Source organism: Thamnophis elegans, chromosome 9 (assembly GCF_009769535.1).
Source record: "Thamnophis elegans isolate rThaEle1 chromosome 9, rThaEle1.pri, whole genome shotgun sequence".
Classification (NCBI taxonomy): domain Eukaryota; kingdom Metazoa; phylum Chordata; class Lepidosauria; order Squamata; family Colubridae; genus Thamnophis; species Thamnophis elegans.
This window is the reverse complement of record NC_045549.1, coordinates 10,014,859-10,038,219: the sequence shown is the minus strand read 5'-3', so window position 1 is coordinate 10,038,219 and position 23,361 is coordinate 10,014,859. Positions and strand designations below refer to the sequence as shown.

Below are 23,361 nucleotides of genomic sequence, written 5' to 3'. Positions count from 1 at the left end.
TCATACTTACGACTGTTGCAAGTATTCCCACGGTCACATGAACAAAATTCAGATGCTTAGCAAATGACTCACGTTTACGACGGTTGTAGTGTCCTGGGGTTATGTGATCCCCCCTTTGTGACCTTCTGACAAGCAAAGTCAATGGGGAAGCCAGATTCACTTAACGGCCGCGTCACTAACTTAAATAATTCTGGTGATTCAAATGGGAAGAAAATGGGGCAAAACTCAATTAACAAATGTTTCACTTAACAACATAAATTTTGGGCTTTCCGTTCCAATTTGTGATTTTTCAAGTAAGCGAGCAATCTATGCTAAGCGTGTAATATACTCAAAATGGAGAATTCATACTCAAAATGGAGTTTCAGATTTTACCCAAATAATCCAGGTTTCTAACCTTATTCTCTCATTGTCCAACGTACAAGGAGTCTCTTGTCTACAGGTAGGACACTATCGTATTTCATTCAATTGCCCACGATTATCCTCAACTGAAAATGAGTGATTTGAATCTGGATGATTTTTATAACAAGCTTTATGGAAGGGATACATTTTCTCCTGAATTTCATGCAAGACCTCAAATTTAGCATTCTACAAGGCATTCTACAAATTACCTTTATTCTACCCAGTTTTTAATCCTTGATGATTGTTTATGAATGTTCACCTTGGTTGGGTTGAGAAATATTATGTTCTCATTTTACTCAGAGACTCCAGGATTTTTTTAGGGGGGGGTCAAAATAATTATTCCTCCATGCCCACAGTGCTATAGAAATGTGATTATTGTTATGTTACATACAGTACGTGTTATCTTCAAGTAGAATAGTTTGCATGTTGCTTCTTTCTTTTTTTTACTTTCTTCAGGTTGTATCGCACCTTCAAAGACAACAAATATGTTTATATGCTCCTAGAAGCCTGTCTTGGAGGTGAGCTATGGAGCATCCTCAGGGACAGGTATTATTATTATTGTTATTGTTATTGTCATTATTATTTACTTTATTCATTAAACATGAAACTCAGTCAACTGAACATCCAATAATGCATTATTATTATTATTATTATTATTATTATTATTATTATTATTAGCCCATTTTTTTCATTTTCATTTCATTTTAAAGAACATCATTGTAAAGGGTGGGAAAATGTTGCAAGCCATACAATTGTATAGAATTAGAAGGTTGGAAATTTGCATTATAAAGAAATCAACTTTGAAAGAATTTGGCCTTCAGTCAGCTGGATAACATGTGCTACAAAGTCATGGTTGGGAAAAAAATATTGACAAGCTGAAAGAGTTAATACTGGATGATCTAAGACAGGGGTGTCAAACTCGATTTCATTGAGGGCCGCATCAGCAGAAGTAGTATTCAGCCAGTTCTGACAGGTTCTGGAGAACCGGTAGCAGAAATTTTGAGTAGTTCAGAGAACCAGCAAATAGGCTGGCCCCGCCTCTGCTGCCTCCCAGCTGATCTTCTTTTGTTACCCTGAACAGGAGAACGGAGCTGGAAAGCAGGTTAGTGGGGTGGGGAGGGAATGAGGATTTTGCAGTATCCTTCCCCTGCCCTGCCCACCAAGCCATGCCACACCCATAAAGCCACACCCACTGAACCCGTAGTAAAATTTTAATTCCACCACTGCGCATCAGGGTTGTGATTTGACCTTGAGGAATGGGGGCAGAGTGGGCGTGGCCAGGCTGGGTGTGGCCAGCTCAACATTACTCGGGACGCCGGTGGTGGCCTGAACACTCTGGCAGTGAAATCAGGCTCCCGAGCTCCGTTTTCGGCTGCGACGGCCTCCTGCAACCCTCTGCCTGCCAAAATGGAGCTCCATTTTCGCTGGCAGAGGCACCGCGAGTCAGTCCTTCACTGTTTCCAGGGTCCTGTGGGCCAGATCTAAGCACCCCGTGGGCCTAATCCAGCCTTGACACTGGTCTAAGTGGATCAAATGAGGTTTTTCAAACATTGGTCCTTTATGTAATGGATTTTTTTAAAAAATGAGACTATGTTTGGTTATAGGTACTCCTCAATTTACAAATTGAGGACTACCCATAATACAAATTAAGGACTACTAATTTACAAATATTTTCTTTGAAGTTTCAACGGCACTGAAAAAAGTGACTTGTGACCCATTTTTCCTTACGACCATTGCAGCATCCCCATGGTCATGCGATCTAAATTCAGATCCTTGGCATGTATTTATGTCAATCCCTCTTGCGATCTTCTGACAAACAGAGTCAATGGAGGAATCCAGATTTGCTTAACAACCTTGGTATTAATTTGACAACTTGGTTGGTTCAGTTAATAACTGCGGCAAGACAAGTTGTAAAACAGAGCAAAACTCACTTATCAACTGTCTTGCTTAACAATGGAAAATTTGGGCCTAATTGTGATCGCAAGAGGAGGAGGAGGACCTGCATTGCAAATCTGGATTGTTGACGAAATGATGATTGGTCTCAGCCTGCATCCTGTTCCAATGTAGATTTAAATGTAAAGGTTCCTCTCGCACAAATGTGTTAGTTGTTCCTGACTCTAGGGGGCAGTGCTCATCTCCATTTCAAAGCCGAAGAGCCAGCGCTGTCCGAAGACATCTCTGTGGTCATGTGCCCGGCATGACTAAATGGCAAAGACGCACAGAACGTTGTTACCTTCCCAGCAAAGGCGGTTCCTATTTTTTCTAGTTGCATTTTTACGTGCTTTCAAACTGCTAGGTTGGCAGAAGCTGGGACAAGTAACAGGAGCTCTCTCCATTATTCGGCGCTAGGGATTTGAACTGCTGACCTTTTTGATTGACAAGCTCAGCATCCTAGCCACTGAGCCACTGCGTCTATGTAGATTTACCTGGTACTAAATCTACTGAGTTGAGTGAGGTTTACTTCCAACAGTTGACCGTTGAATTTATGAAATGTTTTTTTTCCCATTCAAGTGAGAAAAGGAAATATCAAATTAATATTTCACTATATTATAAAATAGGGTAAAGTACTTTGTTTCTCTGGCCTTTTGAGAAGGAAAATATAAATATGTATTTGTAAAAGCTGGTGAATAATTTTTCTAGCTAGTGGAGGAAATTCCCAATCTTGGATCCTAATATAATGTATTTCAGGATCTGGATTGTTAGAGACTGGTCAATAAATTTGTCTTAGAGTAATGGGGACTGAAATTAACAATTCAAGTCTTGACTGCTGTAAAAAAAAAAAGCCAGTTCCATGCTTGGAATTATTAGGAAGTAAATAAACTCAACAATTCAATTCTGTAATATTCTTGTATAAATCTAAGATGAGATCACAATTGGAATGGGGTGGCAGACCAAAGAAGCAGTAATCTAAAACTGATAAAGGGCAATGAAAATTCTTATGGATTAACAAAGACTAGAGTATCGGTGGGTTTTGTTAGGAAGCTAAGGAATTTATGATACAGGCATTAAAAATTATCCATGATATATGAAATGTAGACCAATTCTTCCTTCTCACAATGTTCATTCATTAAAACTAAATTAAAACTAAATGTAGGGGAATGATCAAAGGAAGGGCATAATTAAATGACAGCACTTGCTTCCATCAGATGTTGTGATAGCCACTAATTTAAACAGGCCTGAAAAAATTAATGGGAAAATGGATTATCAGTGTCTACTAGATTTGAATGCTAAATAGCAACGCAAGAATCATGATGAGCCTTTGAATATCATCTGGTGAGGAAGAGAAAGTTAAGTGTATTGAAGGTCCTTTTAGATTAGTGTCATCAGCCGATGATGGAAATAAGTAACTTTACAAGCAAGTATTCTGTCTCTTTCAACTTTCCTCCATGTTGACCCCAAAGATGATCTCTTGTAGGCTGTGCCGATAATTTTACTTCAAGGGAGCTGATTATTTTGGGTATACACTGAATTACTTTATTGATGGTTTCACAAGGTGGCGCAGTGGTTAGAGTGCTGTACTGCAGCCACTTCAGCTGACTATTATCTGCAGTTTGGCAGTTTAAATCTCACCGGCTCAGGGTTGACTCAGCCTTCCATCCTTCCGAGGTGGGTAAAATGAGGACCCGGATTGTTGTTGGGGGCAATATGCTGACTCTCTGTAAACCGCTTAGAGAGGACTGAAAGCCCTATGAAGCGGTATATAAGTCTAACTGCTATTGCTATTGCTATTGTTTTATCATGTTTATATTACGTTTATTATTATGTTTATTATGTTTATATTAGTGTATCTCTTCAGAGTCTATTAAGACTGGAAGAGAAAGGGTTGACAATGATGTGACAATAAAAGCAATCTTCTTTTTTTTCTCTTTCTCTCCTGCCTTCCTCTTTCATTCTCTCTTTCTTTTTCTCTTTCTCTCCTTCCTTTCTCTTCCTTCCTTCCTTCCTTTCTTTTTTCTCGACTTTCTTTTTTCTCCTTCCCTCCCCCTCCTCTCTCGCTTTTCTTTCTTTCTTTTTTCAGAGGTAGTTTTGATGAAACCACTACAAAGTTCTGTGTTGGCTGTGTGACAGAAGCTATTGAATATTTACATTCTATGAGCATCATCTACAGGGATTTGAAACCAGAAAATTTAATTTTGGATGCCCAGGGTTATATAAAATTGGTAAGTATTTTTTTTTTTTTAAGATTAAGAAATAGAGAGGCATTCCTAAGAGAAGTTTGTTTTGCATTTGGTATGCAGCCGTTCAAAGAAAAGTTTAAGAGTGCTTATATCTTTATACCTCTGTGCTACTGAAAATAAGATCATTTTATCTTGAAGGTTTGTGGAAAGGCGTATATTGATTTATACTTATGTGCGTAACACAAGTGCATTTACAGTACATATTATTTCTCATTAGAAACAATCCTGACTCTTTCTTTGTTAGACTGGTAATGTATTTTCCTGACACTAACAAGTCCCTGCATTGTTCACACTCGATCAAAACTATACAGTGAGAAGAATATATATCAGGGATTTCTGATGTGAAATAGGAATAGGAATATTCCTTATGGACCAAGTGATTGGACACACAAGGAATTTCTCTCTGGTGCCCAAGCTCTCAGTGTACCTACAAAAAAACAAAGTGGTAGATCAATAGCAGTTAGCAGTTAGACTTATATACCGCTTCATAGGACTTTCAGCCCTCTCTAAGCGGTTTACAGAGTCAGCATATCGCCCACACAGTCTGGGTCCTCATTTCACCCACCTCGGAAGGATGGAAGGCTGAGTCGACCTTGAGCCGGTGAGATTAGAACCTCCAAACTGCAGATAACAGTCAGCTGAAGTGGCCTGCAGTACTGCACCCTAACCACTGCCCACCTCGGCCACCATAGATCTAAGGTCATAGATCATAAATCATAAGATACAATCATAAATTATAAATAAATTATAAGATACAAACAACAAGTGATAAATCATGAGATACCAATAGAAGAAGGTAGTAGGAAAGACAATAAGGTGAGAAAATGAGGAAGATGAGAAGGATAATGCAGAGGTGGTATTCAGCCAGTTGTGACCAGTTCTGGAGAACTGGTCATGGAAATTTTAAGTAGTTTGGAGAACCAGCAAATACCACCTCTGACTGGCCCCGGCCCCATCTATTTGCTGCCTCCTAGACTCCCAGCTGGGTCTTCTTCTCTTCTAAAAGAAAAGAAAAAACCTCACCAGATAGAAACACTTTCATTTCTCTCTTTCTGGAGCCGTCTCCAATTATGTCAGCCGGGCGGGGGGGGGGGGCTGCCTGTTGCTGCCGGTTGGAAGCGCTTCCCTTGGGTCGATCAGGGACTTTGCGATGTCCCTGCAACCAGCAAGGTCTTGTCTTCCCAGTCACCGTCTCTTCGGGACGGTTTAGGTCCTGCCAGACCATCCAGGGGCAAAAGTGTCATCGGCGGATTCGGACAGTCGAATCCGCACAATGTAACGTTGCGACATTGGCTCCTCCTCCAGCTGGGTCTTCTTCTGTTGCCCTGCACAGGAGAATGAAGCTAGAAAGCAGGTTAGTGGGGTGGGGAGGGAATGGGGATTTTACAGTATCCTTGCCCTGGGGTGAGGTGTAAATGGAGTTTTCACATTATCCTTTCACTGCCATGCCCACCAAGCCACGCCCATGGAACTGGATAATAGCAACACAGCCCTACTACATGGTTAAATATCTTTAGGCAGAAGACAGTGCTTGCAGTCCAGTCCCAATTACTAAGAACTGATGGCAAAAGACAGCGGTTATTCTTTGGGTTATACTCTTTCCAAGACGCATTGGGTCTAGGACCCTGATTGGTGGGTGGTTAACTGCCCCGTGCGGCCAAAGGGCCAGGACAAATGGTGTTTCAGTGAATGGACTGGGCTGCATGGGCACGGGGCAGAAGGCTGGAGGCCCATTGTCCAGGGCGAATGGCTGGGGAGGGCCAGCCAAGGAGACAAGCTGGAAGTAAATGGGAGGACGCAGGAGCAGGGGTGAAATTCAGCGGGTTCTGACCGGTTCTGGAGAACCGGTAGCGGAAATTTGGAACAGTTTGGAGAATCGGCAAATACCACCTCTGGCTGGCCCCAGAGTGGGGAGGGAATGGAGATTTTGCAGTATCCTTCCCCTGCCACGCCCACCAAGCCACACCCACAGAACCAGTAGCAAAAAAAAATTTCACCATTGGGCAGGAGCCTGGAGGAGAAGAAGGCATGGCCTGAAGGGTCGGAGCCTGACGGTTCCATTCCGCCACTGTATGAGGAAGACTATTGAATCCATCTCAGTGGAAGAAGTTCTAATAGCAGATGTTAGAAACAAGAACAAACAACCTGAGGTAAAACTGTCCAATAACAGAATCTCCTCCTCCTCCTCTTTGACCCACAAGGTTGACTTTGGGTTTGCTAAGAAGATCAGAGCAGGACAGAAGACCTGGACCTTCTGTGGGACTCCTGAATATGTCGCCCCTGAAGTCATCCTGAATAAAGGCCACGATTTCAGTGTGGATTTCTGGTCCCTCGGAATCCTTGTGTATGAACTGCTTACAGGAAAGTATGTCCCAAGAGACTGGACTCTTCTGGCCTACATTGAGGCCCATATCGGGCTCATAGGGGGTATGCTTATAAATGAGAGAGGAGCCCACAGCTCAAGGATTGTACACAACTCTTATCCTACCTCTGAATGGCCCTACACTGATCCCTTTGCTTTCTAATCCCGTTCTTCAGGATTTGCTTACACTTCATCTTTGGGTGTGCAAAAAAATAGAGAAGAATTGGTGTGGAAAAAGCCAGAAAGAAAAAAAGGGTGGTAAATGAACCAGACCAGTGGTGGGTTCCGGGCAGTATAGCCCAGTACGGTCGTACCAGTAGTAGCTGGGAGCAGTGGCCAATGTACCAGTACGGTGATTCATTTGGCCCACCAGCCCGCCCGCGTTCCATAGCTGTTTATAACGCGGCTGGCCAATTGCGCACAGGCGCACAGCATGCGGTGCCTGCACAACCTCCTCCAAGCAGCTGAGTGTTGCAGGGCAGTGGCGTGCACATGTGTGCGCAGCGCACGTGCGCGGCTAGGATGCCCGGCTCCATGCGCAGCGTACCGGTTGCAAAAAGGTCCGGAACCCACCACTGAACCAGACACTGCTCAACATCAGTTGCGATTGCTGATGGTGTCAACCCTGAAGCTGGCCGACGGAGGCCTTCTTGAGACTTCAGTGCTGAAACACTGGAGAAGAGGGATAGCGAGGGGGGAATAGAGTCAATTTTGGAGTTGTAGTCAAAGCAAAATACTTTCTCTTGGGAAACAAGGGCATTCCTGCATGTGCTCGGAAGGCGGGGGCTGGAGTCACCTAGCAACTGGACAGTATCCTGATTGGACAATGCGACAGATTGTTTAGAGAAAGTGACAAATTTTTACTTTAAATTAGGTGAAAACCACAGGAATATTCAGAGTCGGTTTTCAACAGCCTGTGGCAATATGGCATATCCAATTTATATCTATTCTTTGAGGAATTTGCCTACCTCAGAGTTTTCTCTGCTATGGGTATGTTAGATGGAACCCTTTTTCTCAAGATGTGGGGTGCCCTTTTTATGGCAACTATTCCTCAGGTGCGTTTTGTAGCAAGGTTGCCAAATTTTTAGCTCATCGGTCTTAACTTTTGTGCCCTCCTTTGAAGCGATAGGGCTTCTCTTAACAATTCTGCCAAGAAAGATCGTAAAATGGGCAAAACACACTGAACCAGTGTCTTTTTTAAATTTGGGACTCAATTTTGGTCGTATGTTGAGGCCTTCCTGTAACACCCCCCCCCCAAAAAGTCTCTATGACATAAAGCACAGGTTAATGAGAAAACCAGTTTGTGTAGAGGAACAGCTTAGCACGTAGGGAAAAGATGCTAGTGGTCCACCACACAATTTCTTTTTTCATAACCATGTATTTTCTCTCCCTCCCCTTCCCTACCAATATTGAAATGACACCTACTCAAGTCCTCCCTTTACCGGAGTCGATCAAATGATGACCTACAATTTGATTTTAAAAGGCGTTGAGAGGCTGGATTTCCCCAGAATAATAACCAAGCGCCCTGAGGATTTGATTCGGCGGCTTTGCAGGTGAGAGGAGAGCGATTGTGTTGCAGAGGTGTGAGAAGAATAATTGAGCAGGGTTGTGTTTACTTGAACACCCAACGTCCAGCCAGATTTTAATCCAAAATCTTATGTTTGTTGGTGTTATTCAGCAGTGTAATTCCATACAGATCTATTTAGATCAGTGTTTCTCAACCTGGCAGCTTGAAGATGGGTGGACTTCAATTCCCAGAATTCCCAGCCAGGCTTGATAGCTGGAGAATTCTGGGAACCGAAGTCCAGTCACGTCTTAAAGTTGCCAAAGTTAAGAAACACTAAATTACAGCCTGATTGAGTTGAGTTTTAAAAAAGACTGTACAGTAATTGCTCCCTCTTTACATATTTTACATACTCCCCTTTTGCATAGTTATTTGTATTAAAAGAACTTAAGATCTTAAAACAGGACTGCCTAGATCAGTGTTTCTCAACCTTGGCAACTTGAAGATGTCCGGACTTCAACTCGTTCGCTGGCTGGGGAATTCTGGGAGTTGAAGTCCAGACATCTTCAAGTTGCCAAGGTTGAGAAACACTGGCCTAGATTATTTTTATGATGAGGCAGAAAGACAATTGGGACAATTATCTAAAAATCTCTTTCATAGGAGGTCTCTTATTGAAGGCATGAAGCACTCACCAACCTAGGTGCCCGTAGATGCATGGAATTTAGAATATAGAATAATAGAGTTGGAAGGGACCTTGGAGGTCTTCTAGTCCAGTGGTCCCCAACCTTTTTATCGCCGCGGACCAGTCAGCCTTTGATAATTTTACCGTGGCCCGCTGAGCGCGCGCAGGGGCACACAAGGCTCTCTTCCCTGGAGCCTTTGCGCACGGCCCAGGAGCTTTTGCGCACGGCCCAGGAGCCTTTGCGCTGCAGCCTGTTCCTTCGCCTCCCCCCCCCGGAGAAAGCCGGTCCGGAGAAAGCCAGTCCCCGCGCCTCTCACTCCCACACGCGCCACCTCCGAGCGTCACAGCCCCACCAGCCCCGCATAGAGCGAGCGAGCAGCTCAAGGTCACCTCCGGACAGCGGCAGTGGCCCCTTCCAGAAAAACCTGCAGCAAAGGCGCCAGTTAACCACCACCTGCTTACCAGGGTTGGCTGCCTCGGGCGCTTGGGCAAAAGTGGCCCCGAGGAGGCGGACGCGCACAGCTGACGCGCGTCTTTCCAAGCTTCACAAAAAACCCCAACGGCCCCCTTTCGGTGCGGGCTGGAAGCCAGGCGGGAAGTTCCCGTTCTCTTACCTGGGCTGTGACGACTATTGGGGAAGTGTGCAGCGCCTCAGAAGTAAAGCTGCCGCTGCTGACGCCGTTCCTTGGAAGCGACGGAGCGGCTGAGGCAGGAAGGCGCGCGGCGGTGGCAGCTGTTCAGCCAGCCGCCTCGCAGGAGAAGAGCCGCTCTTGGGTTTCGCAGGGGGCGGCGGTGGCGGCGGTACCAGCAGCGCCTGGGGATTCCACCAGCGCGCGCGCGGACCTTTGGGCAGCTGTTCAGCCAGCCGCCTCGCAGGAGAAGAGCCGCTCTTGGGTTTCGCAGGGGGCGGCGGTGGCGGCGGTACCAGCAGCGCCCGGGGATTCCACCAGCGCGCGCGCGGACCTTTGGGCAGCTGTTCATGTCCCCCGGCCGCTGCGCGGCCCGGTACCAGGTACTCCACGGCCCGGCACCGGTCCGCGGACCGGGGGTTGGGGACCACTGTTCTAGTCCAACCCCCTGCTTAGGCAGGAAATGCTACACAACTTCAGACAAAATGATTAGCCAACATCTTCTTCAAAACTCCCAGTGTTGGAGCATTCACAACTTCTGGAGGCAAGCTGTTCCACTGATTAATTGTTCTCACTGTCCGGAAATTTCTCCTGATTTAGACCAAGGTCCCATTCTTATCAGTGGATATCCCACCTGGGAAGTGTTCTAGATTATTTAGTCTGCCTTCCTCAAACAAGCAAATATGAGATCTCTTATCTCTTCAGATAAGTCAATAAATCTCTTAAGAATTACACCTTGTACAATTCATTAAAAGAGGATGTAAAAGTTTAACCAGGGCACTTAATGATAGTGCAATTTCATTATATTGTTAGTGACTCAGAGTCGTTTGATATGAGATGGGTGATGAAAGAAAGAACGGAAGTAAGAAGGAAGAAAGAAAAGAAAGAAAGGAAGAAAGAAAGAAAGAAAGAAAGAAAGAGAAAATGATAGATGATAGTTGGATAGATAGATAGATAGATAGATAGATAGATAGATAGATAGATAGATAGATAGATAGATAGATAGATAGATAGATAGATAGATAGATAGATAGATAGATAGATTAGATAGACAGACAGACAGACAGACTGATTGATTTCAGTACAGGCACTGAATGGTTGACTTACAACCATCCACTTAGGGACTGACGTTACAACGCCACTAAGAAAAGTGACGTATGGGCATCTTTCACCCTTATGATCATTGCAGTATTGCTGTGGTCACATGATCAAATTCGGATGCTTGGCAACTGACTTGTGTTTATGACAGTTGCAGTGTCCTGGGGTCTTGTGATCTACCTTTTGCAACCTTCTGACAAGCCAAGTCAATGGGGAAGCCAGAGTCACATAGTAACCATGTTACTAACTTAACATCTGCAATGATCGCTTAACAACTGTAGGAAGAAAGGTCGTAAAATGGGGCAAAACTCATTTAACAACTATTTTGCTTAGCCACGGGAAATTTTGGACTCAATTGTAAGTCGAGGACTACCTGTAGGGATTTTATTAGCCCTTCCAAATCTCTTTTTTTTTAAAAAAAAATCTATGACATGTCTCCATGTCATAACCCGCTAACTTGTATGGCTTCTTCGTGGAGCTTAAATATTTTGGGTAAATTGCTAGCAACTACTACAGGGCTTTAAAACTGAACACTTAAGTAATGAAGGCTTGCATACCATTTTAAAGTGTGGTCTGTAAAGAAGCATAGTAAGAATGGTTGTTTATTGAAGTCTGAATTGCTGAGATTGTGGCCTCAAGGTCTGAAGGCCAATGACGCAACCATGTTGGAAAGTGATTATTCTCCTGGAAACATTGTCTGGAATTCTGTCGTAAAAAGAAAAGAACACCAAGAAAAACGGAAAGATCTAAGGCAGTGATGGGTAACCTTTTCGTTATTGGGTGCCAAAAATGCGAGATAGTGTGTGTGTGCCTGCCAGCACCCATAATACAAAGCGCGCCCCCACATGCGCATGTGCGCACAGCCCCCACATGCTCCTCTCCACCCAGGCCACACTGCTCGCCTCCAAACTGAATTTGCTATTTCCTCCGGGGAGGCCCGTTTTCGCCCTTCTCAGGCTCTAGGAAAGCCTCTGGAGCCTGGGGAGGGCAAAAAACGGGCCCAATGGCCAACCGGAAGTTCGGAAACAATCCATTTCCAGCTTCCGGAGGGTCTCCAGCAGGCCAGGGAAGGCAATTTTCGCCCTCCTCAGGCTCCGGAGGCTTTCCTGAAGCTTGGGGAGGGCAAAGACAGGGCTCTCCCGGCCCTCCGGAAGGCCGAAAATCAGTTGGCCGGCACACGCATGCGTGCTGGAGCTGACGGCTCGCGGCCCGGCAGATATGGCTCTGCGTGCCACAGGTTCGCCGTCATGAACCTAAGAGTATTTCATTCTTGTCATCACAGGGTTGGTTTTTTTTGGAAATCTAATACAATTAATCTTTGACTTACGTTCATAATTGGGACTAAAAATCTGGTCATAAGTCATTACGGTCATAAATTGAGGCACTCAGATGACCTGAAGTATTTCTCTGTTATTTTTCATCATGGCGTTAAGCGAACGTAGCGTTAAGCGAACGTAGCTGTCATTAAGTAAATTAAAAATTAGCAAAAAAAAAATGTTGCAAATCGTGATCACAGGTGTTGATGAATGGTTCGACTATTTATGAAAGCTGAGGTGCTTTATTTTTTTTTTTTTATTTTTTTTTGTAAATGTGTTTTTATTTTTCCATTTCATTTTCGTACAGTCACATATATACTGTGCATAACCGGGGCCATATAACATTAAACAATAAACACAGCCATTCCTCTTGTCGACAATACCCCCCAAAATAGAAACCCAATGTACCTCTTCGACCCTCCATACACCCTTTCTTTCGCCCCCCCTCCAACTTTCCATCTTCCCTCCATCATTCCCCTCTAGCCTACTTCCCCTCTCCCTCTACCACTTCTAAAGCTGAGGTGCTTTCGAAGCCATGAAGGACCTGTTTGGTGTCCATCGTAAATGTAAACAGTTACTAAGTGACAGGTCATTAGTCAAAGACTATCTCTGTAATACCTTTAGCAGAATTTCATGATGTTCTGTTCCCATCCTTCAAAACAGATTGGACATCATAAATCTCCATTTCTGTGCCTCGAATGAAGTTTCACCTAAATCACGCCCTTAGTCTCCTGCTTTTAATTAACCTACAGCAATGTTAATTATATATGTGGATCACGGGAAGCTTTGGGCTGTCAAACCAGTAATGTGCAAGGAAGCTGTAAATCACCCTCGGGGATCGCTTTTGGCTGTTACAAATTAATATCTGATTATTCGAGGGCCTATGGGAACTGCTATGAGATATAATTGCCCTAGCACGTACTCAATAAGTCATCAGATTTAATCCTGTGACTTGGAGAGGGTTGGTTTCTTTTTTTTAAAAAAAAATTAACCAGCAGGCTTGGACTTTTGAGATTCCTTAAACACTTCGTGAAATAAAGAACCTGCAGCTGGATTAAAGCACTTTTTCTTCACATATTTGACTTGCTGGTTTTCTGTATGCAAATATTATTTCTTTGTGGGTATTTGTGTGTGTGTGTTTGTAGGTGTGTGTGTATTTGTTTTTGTAGATTTTGACGGGTGTAGGTATGCTGGTCTTGTATTCGGGTCTGTTCCCGCGTAAGATTGAGATTGTCTTGGCAACGTTTCAGCGAGGTTTCACTCGCCATCTTTAGACTGGGTTTTGGGCTTAAAGTGAACTGCCGTCTTTCTAAGATGGTGAGTGAGACCTCGCTGAAACATTGCCAAGACAATCTCAAGTTTTTGCACTCTACAAACCTCCCAAAAACAGTCCATTTTTTGCAAAAACAGGGGTAAAAGTGTGTCTTATATATACTCCAAAAATACGTTGTGTGTCTTGTGTGTGTATCCCTCCCTCTCCCCACCTCTCTCCCTCTCTCTCTCTCTCTCTCTCTCTCTCTCTCTCTCTCTCTGTGTCTCTCTGTCTCTGTCTCTCTCTGTGTCTCTGTCTCTCTCTCTGTGTGTGTCTCTCTCTCTTTCTCTCTCTCTCTCTCGTAAACACACACTCACCGTAATTTTTGCATTTCCCCTCCTAAAAGAGGCTAAAAATTTGGGTGCATCTTATACTCCGAATGTAGCTTTTTTGAAGCTTTTTTTCAGCTCTAATGAGGTGCTAATAAGTGAAGCGATCTTCCATGCTTTGCCTGCTTTTCTCATTGCTTCTCTCTCCGATGATCAGCTGTGCTTTAGAAGCTGTTTTTTATCCCCAACCATGGGATAAAAAGTGTGCATGCGCGCACTCAAAACCAGCAAACTTATGTACTGAAGCTGACGAGACTAAGGATGCTAGCCAGATGAATATCTGGTAGTCAATACCCCCCTCCCCTATTTTCCTCCCCCAAAACTGCTGCATCTTATACTCTGAAAAATACGGTATGTATATATACCACATTTTTCAGAGTATAAGACGCACCTTCCCCCCCCCAAAAAAGAGGGTGAAAATCTGAGTGCATCTTATACACTGAATACAGCATTTTTGGCCTCCCAAAACCCCACCCCCTTTGCAAAAAGGGCCGTGCATAGCCTTTAGGAGGCTTCCGGAGTGCTCCTAAGTGCTGGGGAGGGCAAAAATGAGTGAAAAACCAGTTGGTTTTTGGCTCGTTTTTGCCCCCCAGTCCCCAGGAGCACTCTACAAGCCTCCTAAAGCCTATTTGTTCCTCTCTTTTTTTGACAAAAAATGGGCCCGTTTTTGCGAAAAACAGGCCAATTTTGGGAGGTCTGCAGAGTGCAAAAACTTTTTTTTTAAATTTGCCTCTTCAAAATCTTGGTGCGTCTTATACTCCGGGGCGCCATACTCTGAAAAATATGGTATGCAGTACTTTTATTTTGTGTGTGTGTGTGTGTGTGTGTGTGCATGTGTGCAGTACTTCTGTTTTTATATAGAGAAATATTTAATCATTTTACAAAGAATTAGATTCCTGGAGAATAAGGCTATTAATGGGCAATGCTCCATGCCAATTCTCTTTGGTGTCACCCATTGACACCAAAACCATCCGTGAAATCTGCAGATTTCTTGTATGTTTTCAAGTCCCATGCTTCTTTCCTAGAAGCAGATAAAGCATCTGAAATACCTACTCAAACTTTCACCTATGCCCACCAGACAAAATAACTGAAGATCCTTCAGCTGCCCTACAGATTATCCGCAGCTAGTACAATGTATCTCAAAAGTGTTAAATCTGTACAGGGAAAACACACTTCTTAGCTTCCAAGGGCCTTTGAACCACTCACTTGTTTTGAGCCCAGCCAACCTCAGTTATTGGGTAAGAAAAAATAAAGAGACATCCCCTGTACTCTCCCTTCAGCTCCCAAAGAATAATAATAACCATGGTAATAATAATCCAAAATAAACTAATCGCCTCCCAAAGACTTTTATCCTGCAAATCAAATAAGAGATACTCAAGTCTCTGAGATCATCATCATCTTTTAATGACCCATAATCCCTTGCAGGGTGGAATCTGGGCAACTGAATGGAGCTAGCATAGTGTTTAATGGCCAGATGCCTTTCGTGTCGCCAGTACGGAATTTTGTTCAGGAGATATATTCTCATTGTGCCCAGAGAGAGAGAGAGAGAGAGAGAGAAAATATCTGCTTTTGGGAGTATACTCCTAGTGCAATATAGATTCGTATACAATACCAAATGGTCGATGTTGCTTTAAATGGGTGAGTGTAATTATCAGCTGTAATTATCTTTGCAATAAGAGGGAGTCAGGAAAGCGCTCTCTCTCTCTCTCTCTCTCTCTCTCCCTCCCTCCCTCCCTCCCTCCCTCCCTCCCTCTCTCTCTCTCTCTCTCTCTCTCTCTCTCTCCTTGTCCTATGGTTGATAACTACTTGCTCGCTTGACGACTGGAACGTGAACTGCGACTGTAAGCAATTGTTTGTTCTTTGAATTGTGTTTGGACAAATACCTACTATCACTGCTTGTGAAGCTATTAGTAGTAGTAAAGCTACTTGTTTTTCCTAGCAGTGTCTGGGACTCTATTCGTGTGTTTTTCTTCTACTAGCAACGTTCCTTCTCTCTAGCTGTACATTCCGCTGCGCTACTTTCTGTCTCCCAACGGAGATACCCATAACATCTGCCTCTACCTAGGATTGAACTCACAGCCTCCTGATTGTGAGGCGAGAGCTCCACCTCTAGGCTACCACACCACTCCTACTCAAGTCTCTGAGATGCAGATGGAAATTAACGGAGTTAGTTTCTAAATTATAAAGTGTGTACTCATCTTCTCCCCCCCCCTCTCTGTCTCTTACCTACAAATCTACACAAGACAAAGCCCTACAGAGAGATTAGGAAATCTGAAGAATGGGATCCATGACATTAAGAAGCACAGGTAAATTTTTATTGGTTTGTTTGTTTATATGTTTATTTGTTTGCCTATTAAATTTATTGGCTGCCCAGCCTACCACCATTTAAAGATTTGAGTAGTAACCGATGAAAAGTTTGACTGCACATAAATGTTTTTAATGCATTAAGTCAGGAGTGTCAAACTCAAGGCCCAGGGGCCGGATCCGGCCCACAGGGTGGTTAGATCTGGCCTGCGGGGCTGCCCTGGAAACAGTGAAGGCCCACTGGCCCACGGTGCCTTTTCCAGTGAAAACAGAGCTCGGAAATAATCACACACAGCCCTCTGTGTGTACCTCTGGGTACTTGAGAGACCGCCTGCTGCCAATTACCTCCCAAAGACCCATTAGATCACACAGGGTTGGCCTCCTCCAGGTTCCGTCTACCAGCCAATGCCATCTGGCTACCACCCGGGGGAGGGCCTTCTCTCTGGCAGCGTCGGCCCTTTGGAACGATCTCCCCGCAGAGATTCGGAACCTCACCTCTCTCCAGGCCTTCCAAAAAGCCGTTAAAACCTGGCTGTGTCGATGAGTTCCCTTCCCCTCTCGATTGTGTGTCTGTTGGTTATTTTAAATGCTTGTATTTGTAGTTCTGTGTTTCCCTTCCCCTCTTGGGTTTGTGAGCCGCCCTGAGTCCCGCTGGGAATAGGGCGGCATATAAATAAAACGAAACCTGAAACCTGAAACCTCCCGAGCTGCATTTTCACTGGCAGGGGGTTGCAGGAAGCTGTTGCAGCCGAAATGGAGCTCGGGTGCCCATTTTCGCTGGCAGAGTGCTTGGTCCACCATAGGTGCCCCCAACACGAGAGACATCAAGTTGGCCACATCTACCCTGGCCACGGCTCCTCTGGCCTCCCAAGGTCAAACACAACCCTCATGCCAGTGGTGGGTTTCAAAATTTTTTGGAACCTACTCTGTGGGTGTGGCCTCCTTTGTGGGAGTGGCTTGCCAGCCATGTGACCTGGTGGGAGTGGCTTGCTGGCCATGTGTTCGTTCTCTCTCTCTTTCTCTCTCTCTCTCTCTCTCTCTCTCTCTCTCTCTCTCTCCTTTCTTTTGTCTCTCTGCCCCTTTTTTCTTTTTTTCTTTCATCTCTCACTCTTTTTCTTTCTTTTTTCTTTCTTTTTTCTTTATTTATTTCTTCCTTTCTTTCTCTTACATGGTTGATAGTCCCCAAGAGATAAGCTGTGGGAATGATGCTCTCAGTAACTGCAGAAAGGTTAATTGTACTCTGGCGTTAACAAAAAGGAAGGCAACCCCAAATTCTGGTATTGTAGTGGTATGTGAGAATGGCTTTGGATCAGGGATGAAATCCAGCAGTTTCGGGAGAACCGGTAGTAGAAATTTTGAGTAATTTCCGGTAGCGGAAATTTTGAGTTGCTGCAGCCCTTGAACAGAAAAAAATATATTTTCCAATATCCATCCCTGCTTTAAGAGTGAGATGCAGTGGCTGGTTTCTTTGGGACTATAATTCTGAAACCAGTTAAATAACCATTTTGCTGTGTGTGACTTTCCATTCTAGGTGGCTGAATGGTTTTAATTGGGAAGGACTCAAACTAATGAAGATATCATCACCCCTTAAAAGAGAGGTACTCATCCTTTTAAATGAACGCATGCACAAGCCAGTGCCTTATTTTTCTTTTTAATCAGGAACAATATTCCTGGTGTTCTCCTTTTAAAATGTGTGTTATGAAGATGCCACGGGGGGTGGGGTGGGGTGTCCTGTTCTCATCATACTAATTTGAGTCAGTGGGAATGGAGTCAGTGTATTGTGGACACCTCAAAAAGGAGCTGATTGGTTCAATTCACCCCTTATGACCCCAAATAGACCTCATTATGGCAAAGTTAAAAGTACACAACCTAGTTAGTTATATTATAGGGGCAGGGGTGAAATGCCGTGAAGTCTGCTATTGGTTCACTTTGCATGAGCTTCGCGGGCAGGCGCTTCGCAGGTGCTAAGAAGCCTTTTCTGAGTCTGTAGAGGTAAGTAGAACAGCGGGGGGGTTGGGTACAGCTGTGCCGCACGATTAGATTCCCTAGAAAGCAGGATTTCCTGCTTTCGAATATAAATTGCGGGGCACAGCTGACCGTCAGAACTACCAGTTCTCCCGAAGACAGCTGCCTCTCCCCCTGTGGGAGGACGGAAGGCCCAGCTCTGCCTCTGTCTGACGCTGTTTCCTTATCAGAGCCTCCCAAAGGCTCCGAAGTTGGGCCAGGCCCTCCCTCAACCTCCTCCTCGCTAGCTCTGCTGGTAGCCGATGGGCCACAACACTAAACTTGTCAGCTGGAAAGCTGACAGCCCAGGTTCGAGACCCCAGCAACCATGTGATGGGGTGAGCTCCTGTTAATTTGCTCCAGCTCCTGCCCAACTAGCCGTTCAACGGCATGCAAGTTCAAGTAGATAAACAGGTACCACTTCAGTGGGAAGGTAACTCTCCTGGGAACCTTTGGCATATAATCACTCTGGCCACATGACCATGGGAAAAATAGCTTCTGACAACGCTGGCTCCTTCGGCCAAGAAATGGAGATGAACACCCTAGAGCGGTGATGGCTAACCTTTCCTGGACCAAGTGCCTACAAGCACGTGTTTTCGCCCGAATTCCCAAAAAGCAAGGCGTGTGCAGCCCCTTGCATGCGTGCCCCACTCCTCGCATGCCCCCCAGCGCATGCATGCATAGTTAGCAATAGCAGTTAGACTTATATACCGCTTCATAGGGCTTTCAGCCCTCTCTAAGCGGTTTACAGAGTCAGCATATCGCCCCTACAGTCTGGGTCCTCATTTCACCCACCTCGGAAGGATGGAAGGCTGAGCCAACCTTGAGCCAGTGAGATTAGAACCGCTGAACTGCAGATAACAGTCAGCTGAACTGCAGATAACAGTCAGCTGAAGTGGCCTGCAGTACTGCACCCTAATCACTGCGCCACCTCGGCTCTATAGTTCCTCCACACATACCCCAGCCTCCACACATGCGCCCATGCCCCACGCATACCCCACGCATGCACGCGCAGCATGTACACTTCCCTCCATGCATGCAGAGACCCGAAGAGCAGCTGGCCGACGGGAGGTGCATGCACAGTAGAACTGAACTGGGGCGACGGCTCCCATGCCCACAGAGAGGGCGCTGGGTGCCACTTGTAGGTTTGCCATCACGGCCCTAGAGTTAGACACAACTGGGCAGGGGAACTTGTAACCTGTATGCTTAGACTGTGACTTTTTATAGCTTTCAGGCCCTATGGACTATAGCCACTTCGACCGATATCCTCCTGAACAGGCCGTTCCACCCGATGAACTTTCTGGCTGGGATAAAGATTTCTAAGAAGACGGCTAGCGATGCGATTGTCCTCACTCACGGGTTGTCTGCAGTGATCGCGCACGTACTTCTTCAGAGCACAGCCGAGAGGCATCGAAATGGCGTTTAAAATTCAAAGGACCACGGATCACTCTCTAATTTCCTCTGTAAATTCCCAACACAAAGTATTGCATTGTGAAGCTCTGCCTTCCGAGCAGCAGAACGAAAGGGGAACGAAGGGGGAGCCGGTGAACAGCAGCTTAACGCCCTGCTAAATTACGATCTGAATTCCACATTCATCTCCTCGGGAAGTGTGTGTGTGTGTGTGTGTGTGGCACATTTATTACATCAGCATCTATGCTGCGATGTGCTTTGCATAAAACGCCACTTTGAGCAACCTTGCATCAGAGATGAGAAACATAGGAATGTGAGAGGAATTCTGGAAAGAGCTCTTGGTGAAGGTTGCCAGTTTTCTGTCACCTCCCCGGATAAATGAAACCCGTTCTTAACAGTGAATGGCTCCTGAAAACTAAAACGTGCCTCTAAAATCTTTTCCCTTGAAAAAAAATAATATTACAATTAAGGTGTTATCCTTACAAAAAAAGGACACGGTGGCTCAGTGGCTAAGACGCTGAGCTTGTCCATCAGAAAGGTCGGCAGTTCAGCGGTTTGAATCCCTAGCGCCGCGTAACGGAGTGAGCTCCCGTGACTTGTCCCAGCTTCTGCCAACCTAGCAGTTTGAAAGCACGTAAAAAAAAAATGCAAGCGGAAAAATAGGGACCACCTTTGGTGGGAAGGTAAACAGCGCTCCATGCGCCTTTGGCATTTAGTCATGCTGGCCACATGACCACAGAGATGCTGGCTCTTCGGCTTTGAAATGGAGATGAGCACCGCCCCCTAGAGTCAGTAATGACTAGAACATATGTGCGAGGAGAACCTTATTCTCACAAAAACAAAAACAACAGGTGTAAAAATGCAGAAAAGGAAAATATATCAATGCCAAAAACAGGAAAGAAAAAAATAGTAAAAGCTAGATGTATAATACATGCATAGGCATGCACATGTGTTTGACTTATTTTCCATGTATGAAGCCTGTGTGTATACCTCCTACAGACACACACACACACAAACACATTCACACATTCTCAGAAAAGTTCTATTTCTATTATTTCTATTCTAGTTTCTACAGCATTTCTATTATTTCAGATAGGAATGAATCAATGCAGTTGTACAAAGCATTTGATGACCAAGTTAGACTTTCAGGAAGAAATTCAATTGTTACCGAATAATTATGTCCATAAGTAATCATTTCTACATGTTTTACTTAATTCTGTAAAGATATGAACAGAGATTTATGTGTGTAGGTAGGGTTTTTTTTTTGACATAATGTTTAAAAACGGAATCGCTATGCGCTGTAATAGAATTATGTTTTTAAAAAGTTAAGACTCTGGGGGAATCCCTTTGCCGAGTCCCCCTGAGTGAGAATCTTTTCTGAACCCCATAGTATTTTTAAATCTTTTCTTAATCCTTGCTTCCTTTTTTCTAGACCTGCCGATGTTTTATCCCCCAACTGCATGTACCTAAACGTGGCCCTGGGCAGACTGGTTTAAAAAAAAAGTCAAGATGGATTGGATAGGACAGTTGCAGTTTGAGCTTCACCGGCTTTTTACATGAATCGCAAAAGCAACACACATTGCAAAGAGGCGGAGGCTAAATCGTCCTGTTATGTCCACCATTTTGACGATTTTGGACCATAGCCTGCAGACTGCAATTCAAAAATTGCAGCAACGGGTTCGCTGCCCAGTTGCTGGGTGGGCGTGGCCATGGTGGGTGTGGCCTGTTTGGCCTCCTTGCATCACAGGAGCTCCGGAGGCTCTCCTCAGGTCTCTGGGAGGGCAAAAACGGCCTCCGGAGGGCTCTGGAGGCCCTCCGGAGGCCAGAAATGGACCCAGTTCCAGACTTCCAGTACTTCCAGTAGGCCATTTTTCGCCCTCCCCAAGCTCCGGAGGTTTTCTTCAAGCCTCTGGGAGGGCAAAAATGGCCTCCCCCAGGCTCCGGAGGTTCTCTGGAGGCCAGAAACGGACCCATTCCCAGACTTCCAGTAAGCCTGTTTTTCGCCCTCCCAGGCTCCGGAGGTTTCCTTCGAGCCTCCGGGAGGGTGAAAAATAACCTCCCCCAGGCTCCGGAGGTTCTCTGGAGGCCAGAAACGGACCCATTCTCAGACTTCCAGTAAGCCTGTTTTTCTCCCTCCCAGGCTCCGGAGGTTTTCTTCGAGCCTCCGGGAGGGCGAAAACTACTCCCCCAGGATCTGGAGGCCAGAAACAGGCCCATTTCTGGACTACCGGAACCTCCACATAGGCCCTGCGCTTACCTGGCACGATGAACAGGCCGCATGGGGACTCCTGGGAGGGGAGGAGTGGGAGGGCGTGGCCAGCCAAAGGTGGCATTTGAGGGCTCGCCGAACTGGGCACAATCCTAGCTAGAGGATCGCCCGAACTCGTGCGAAACCCCAGCAGCCCACCCTCTGCTGCAGATCCCCTTACATTTAAGGCTGCTTTCCTTGATAATGACGATAAGCACTATCTTAACGGCCCACTGTGATCTCTTTTCCAGAGCTTTCAGTATTCTTTGTGGGGATGACTTATAGGTAACTCACTCACACAACGGAACAAGACTTGTTTGGGATTCAAGCACAATGGCCCCATTAGAGGCTATTTATCAAAAACAGAGGTCTCGTTTGGTTTGGTTTGTTTATAAAAAAGTTTAGTCTTCCGGTTTTAGAATAGAAACAAACTGATCACAATTTGGTAATCAAAGATTCTATTTTGTGGTAGAGCAGTGGCTTGAATGTAGGACTTAGAAGCAGGGTCATGGCACGGATCCTGAGTCTGCATCCTAGCAATTAGCATAATCTAGTGGACATATAAGTGATTCATGAGGATTCTAGACCGAACCCTTGTGGAACTTTCTACATCAGGGGTGTCAAACTTGATTACATTGAGGGCCACATCAGGGTGGTGTGTGACTTTGGGGGTGGTGGTGTCAGGGTTGGCATGGCCAGGGTAGATGTGGCCAGCTCGACGTCACTCATGTAGGGGGCGCCTGTGGTGGCCCGAGTCCTCTGCCAGTGAAAACAGGCTCCTGAGCTCCGTTTTCAGCTGCAACGGCTTCTTGCAGCCCTCTGCCAGTGAAACTGGTTTTTGCTTGCAGAGGCACCGCAGGCTGGTCCTTTGCTGTTTCCAGGGGTGGCCCCGCGGGCCAGATCAAAGCACCCCGTGGGTAGGATCCAGCCCACGGGCCTTGAGTTTGTCACCCCTGCTCTCCACGGAGATGCTAAGGAAATGACGCATCTTGGATCTTTCGTATGCCTAGCGAACACTTTATGATCGATCAAATAAATGGATCCTTCCTGATCTATTATAATAGTGGTTCCACAAAATAGTGGGGTGGGAGGGGAAGGGGGGAATTCTGCACTTTTACAGAAAGGGTATCTCCAGGTAAATGATCTCAGGTGATTGGGCTGCAAAGCACCTCTGCTGGTTGAATGTAAACGGCGTTTCCATCCGATGTAATTCAGTTTTATTTAGATTCTCCCAAGTAGGGATGGTTTTCCCAAGCAACCATTTGTTATACTGTCTCAGCCTAATGGAAACGGGCCTCGGCAGCGTCTGCAAGGCTGCAGAAGTCTCTTTATTTTGATTTAAAGGAACTCTCTAGACGCCCGACTGGAACCCATTAGTTATACCAAAGACTGCACATTGTCACCAAGACATCTCTAGTTTCTTGCCCTGTTTTTTGGAACTTTTCGAAATGTAAAGGCTGTAAAAATATTTTTTTAAAACAACAAAGTGCTTTTCCCTCTATTTATTTGTATATAAATGCAATCTTCATTCATGTCGGTTTGAGGGTATTTTTAACGAACACAGGAAGGCACATTTTACTGCACAG

The 23,361-nt window shown here is 45.2% G+C and overlaps 1 protein-coding gene across 1 annotated transcript in view; it reads left to right on the top strand.

The window, feature by feature from the left end:
* The window catches only part of PRKG2 (protein kinase cGMP-dependent 2), a 104,260-nt gene extending 84,173 nt beyond the window's left edge, over nucleotides 1-20,087 (top strand). Inside the window, exons 13-19 of the mRNA XM_032224665.1 lie at nucleotides 856-945; nucleotides 4,418-4,559; nucleotides 6,779-6,942; nucleotides 8,370-8,492; nucleotides 16,053-16,115; nucleotides 17,645-17,711; nucleotides 19,345-20,087. Of these exons, the coding sequence (XP_032080556.1) occupies nucleotides 856-945; nucleotides 4,418-4,559; nucleotides 6,779-6,942; nucleotides 8,370-8,492; nucleotides 16,053-16,115; nucleotides 17,645-17,711; nucleotides 19,345-19,440 (745 nt within the window). The 3' untranslated portion in view covers nucleotides 19,441-20,087. The remainder of the gene's footprint in view (nucleotides 1-855; nucleotides 946-4,417; nucleotides 4,560-6,778; nucleotides 6,943-8,369; nucleotides 8,493-16,052; nucleotides 16,116-17,644; nucleotides 17,712-19,344) is intronic.
* Nucleotides 20,088-23,361: the final 3,274 nt, after the last annotated feature.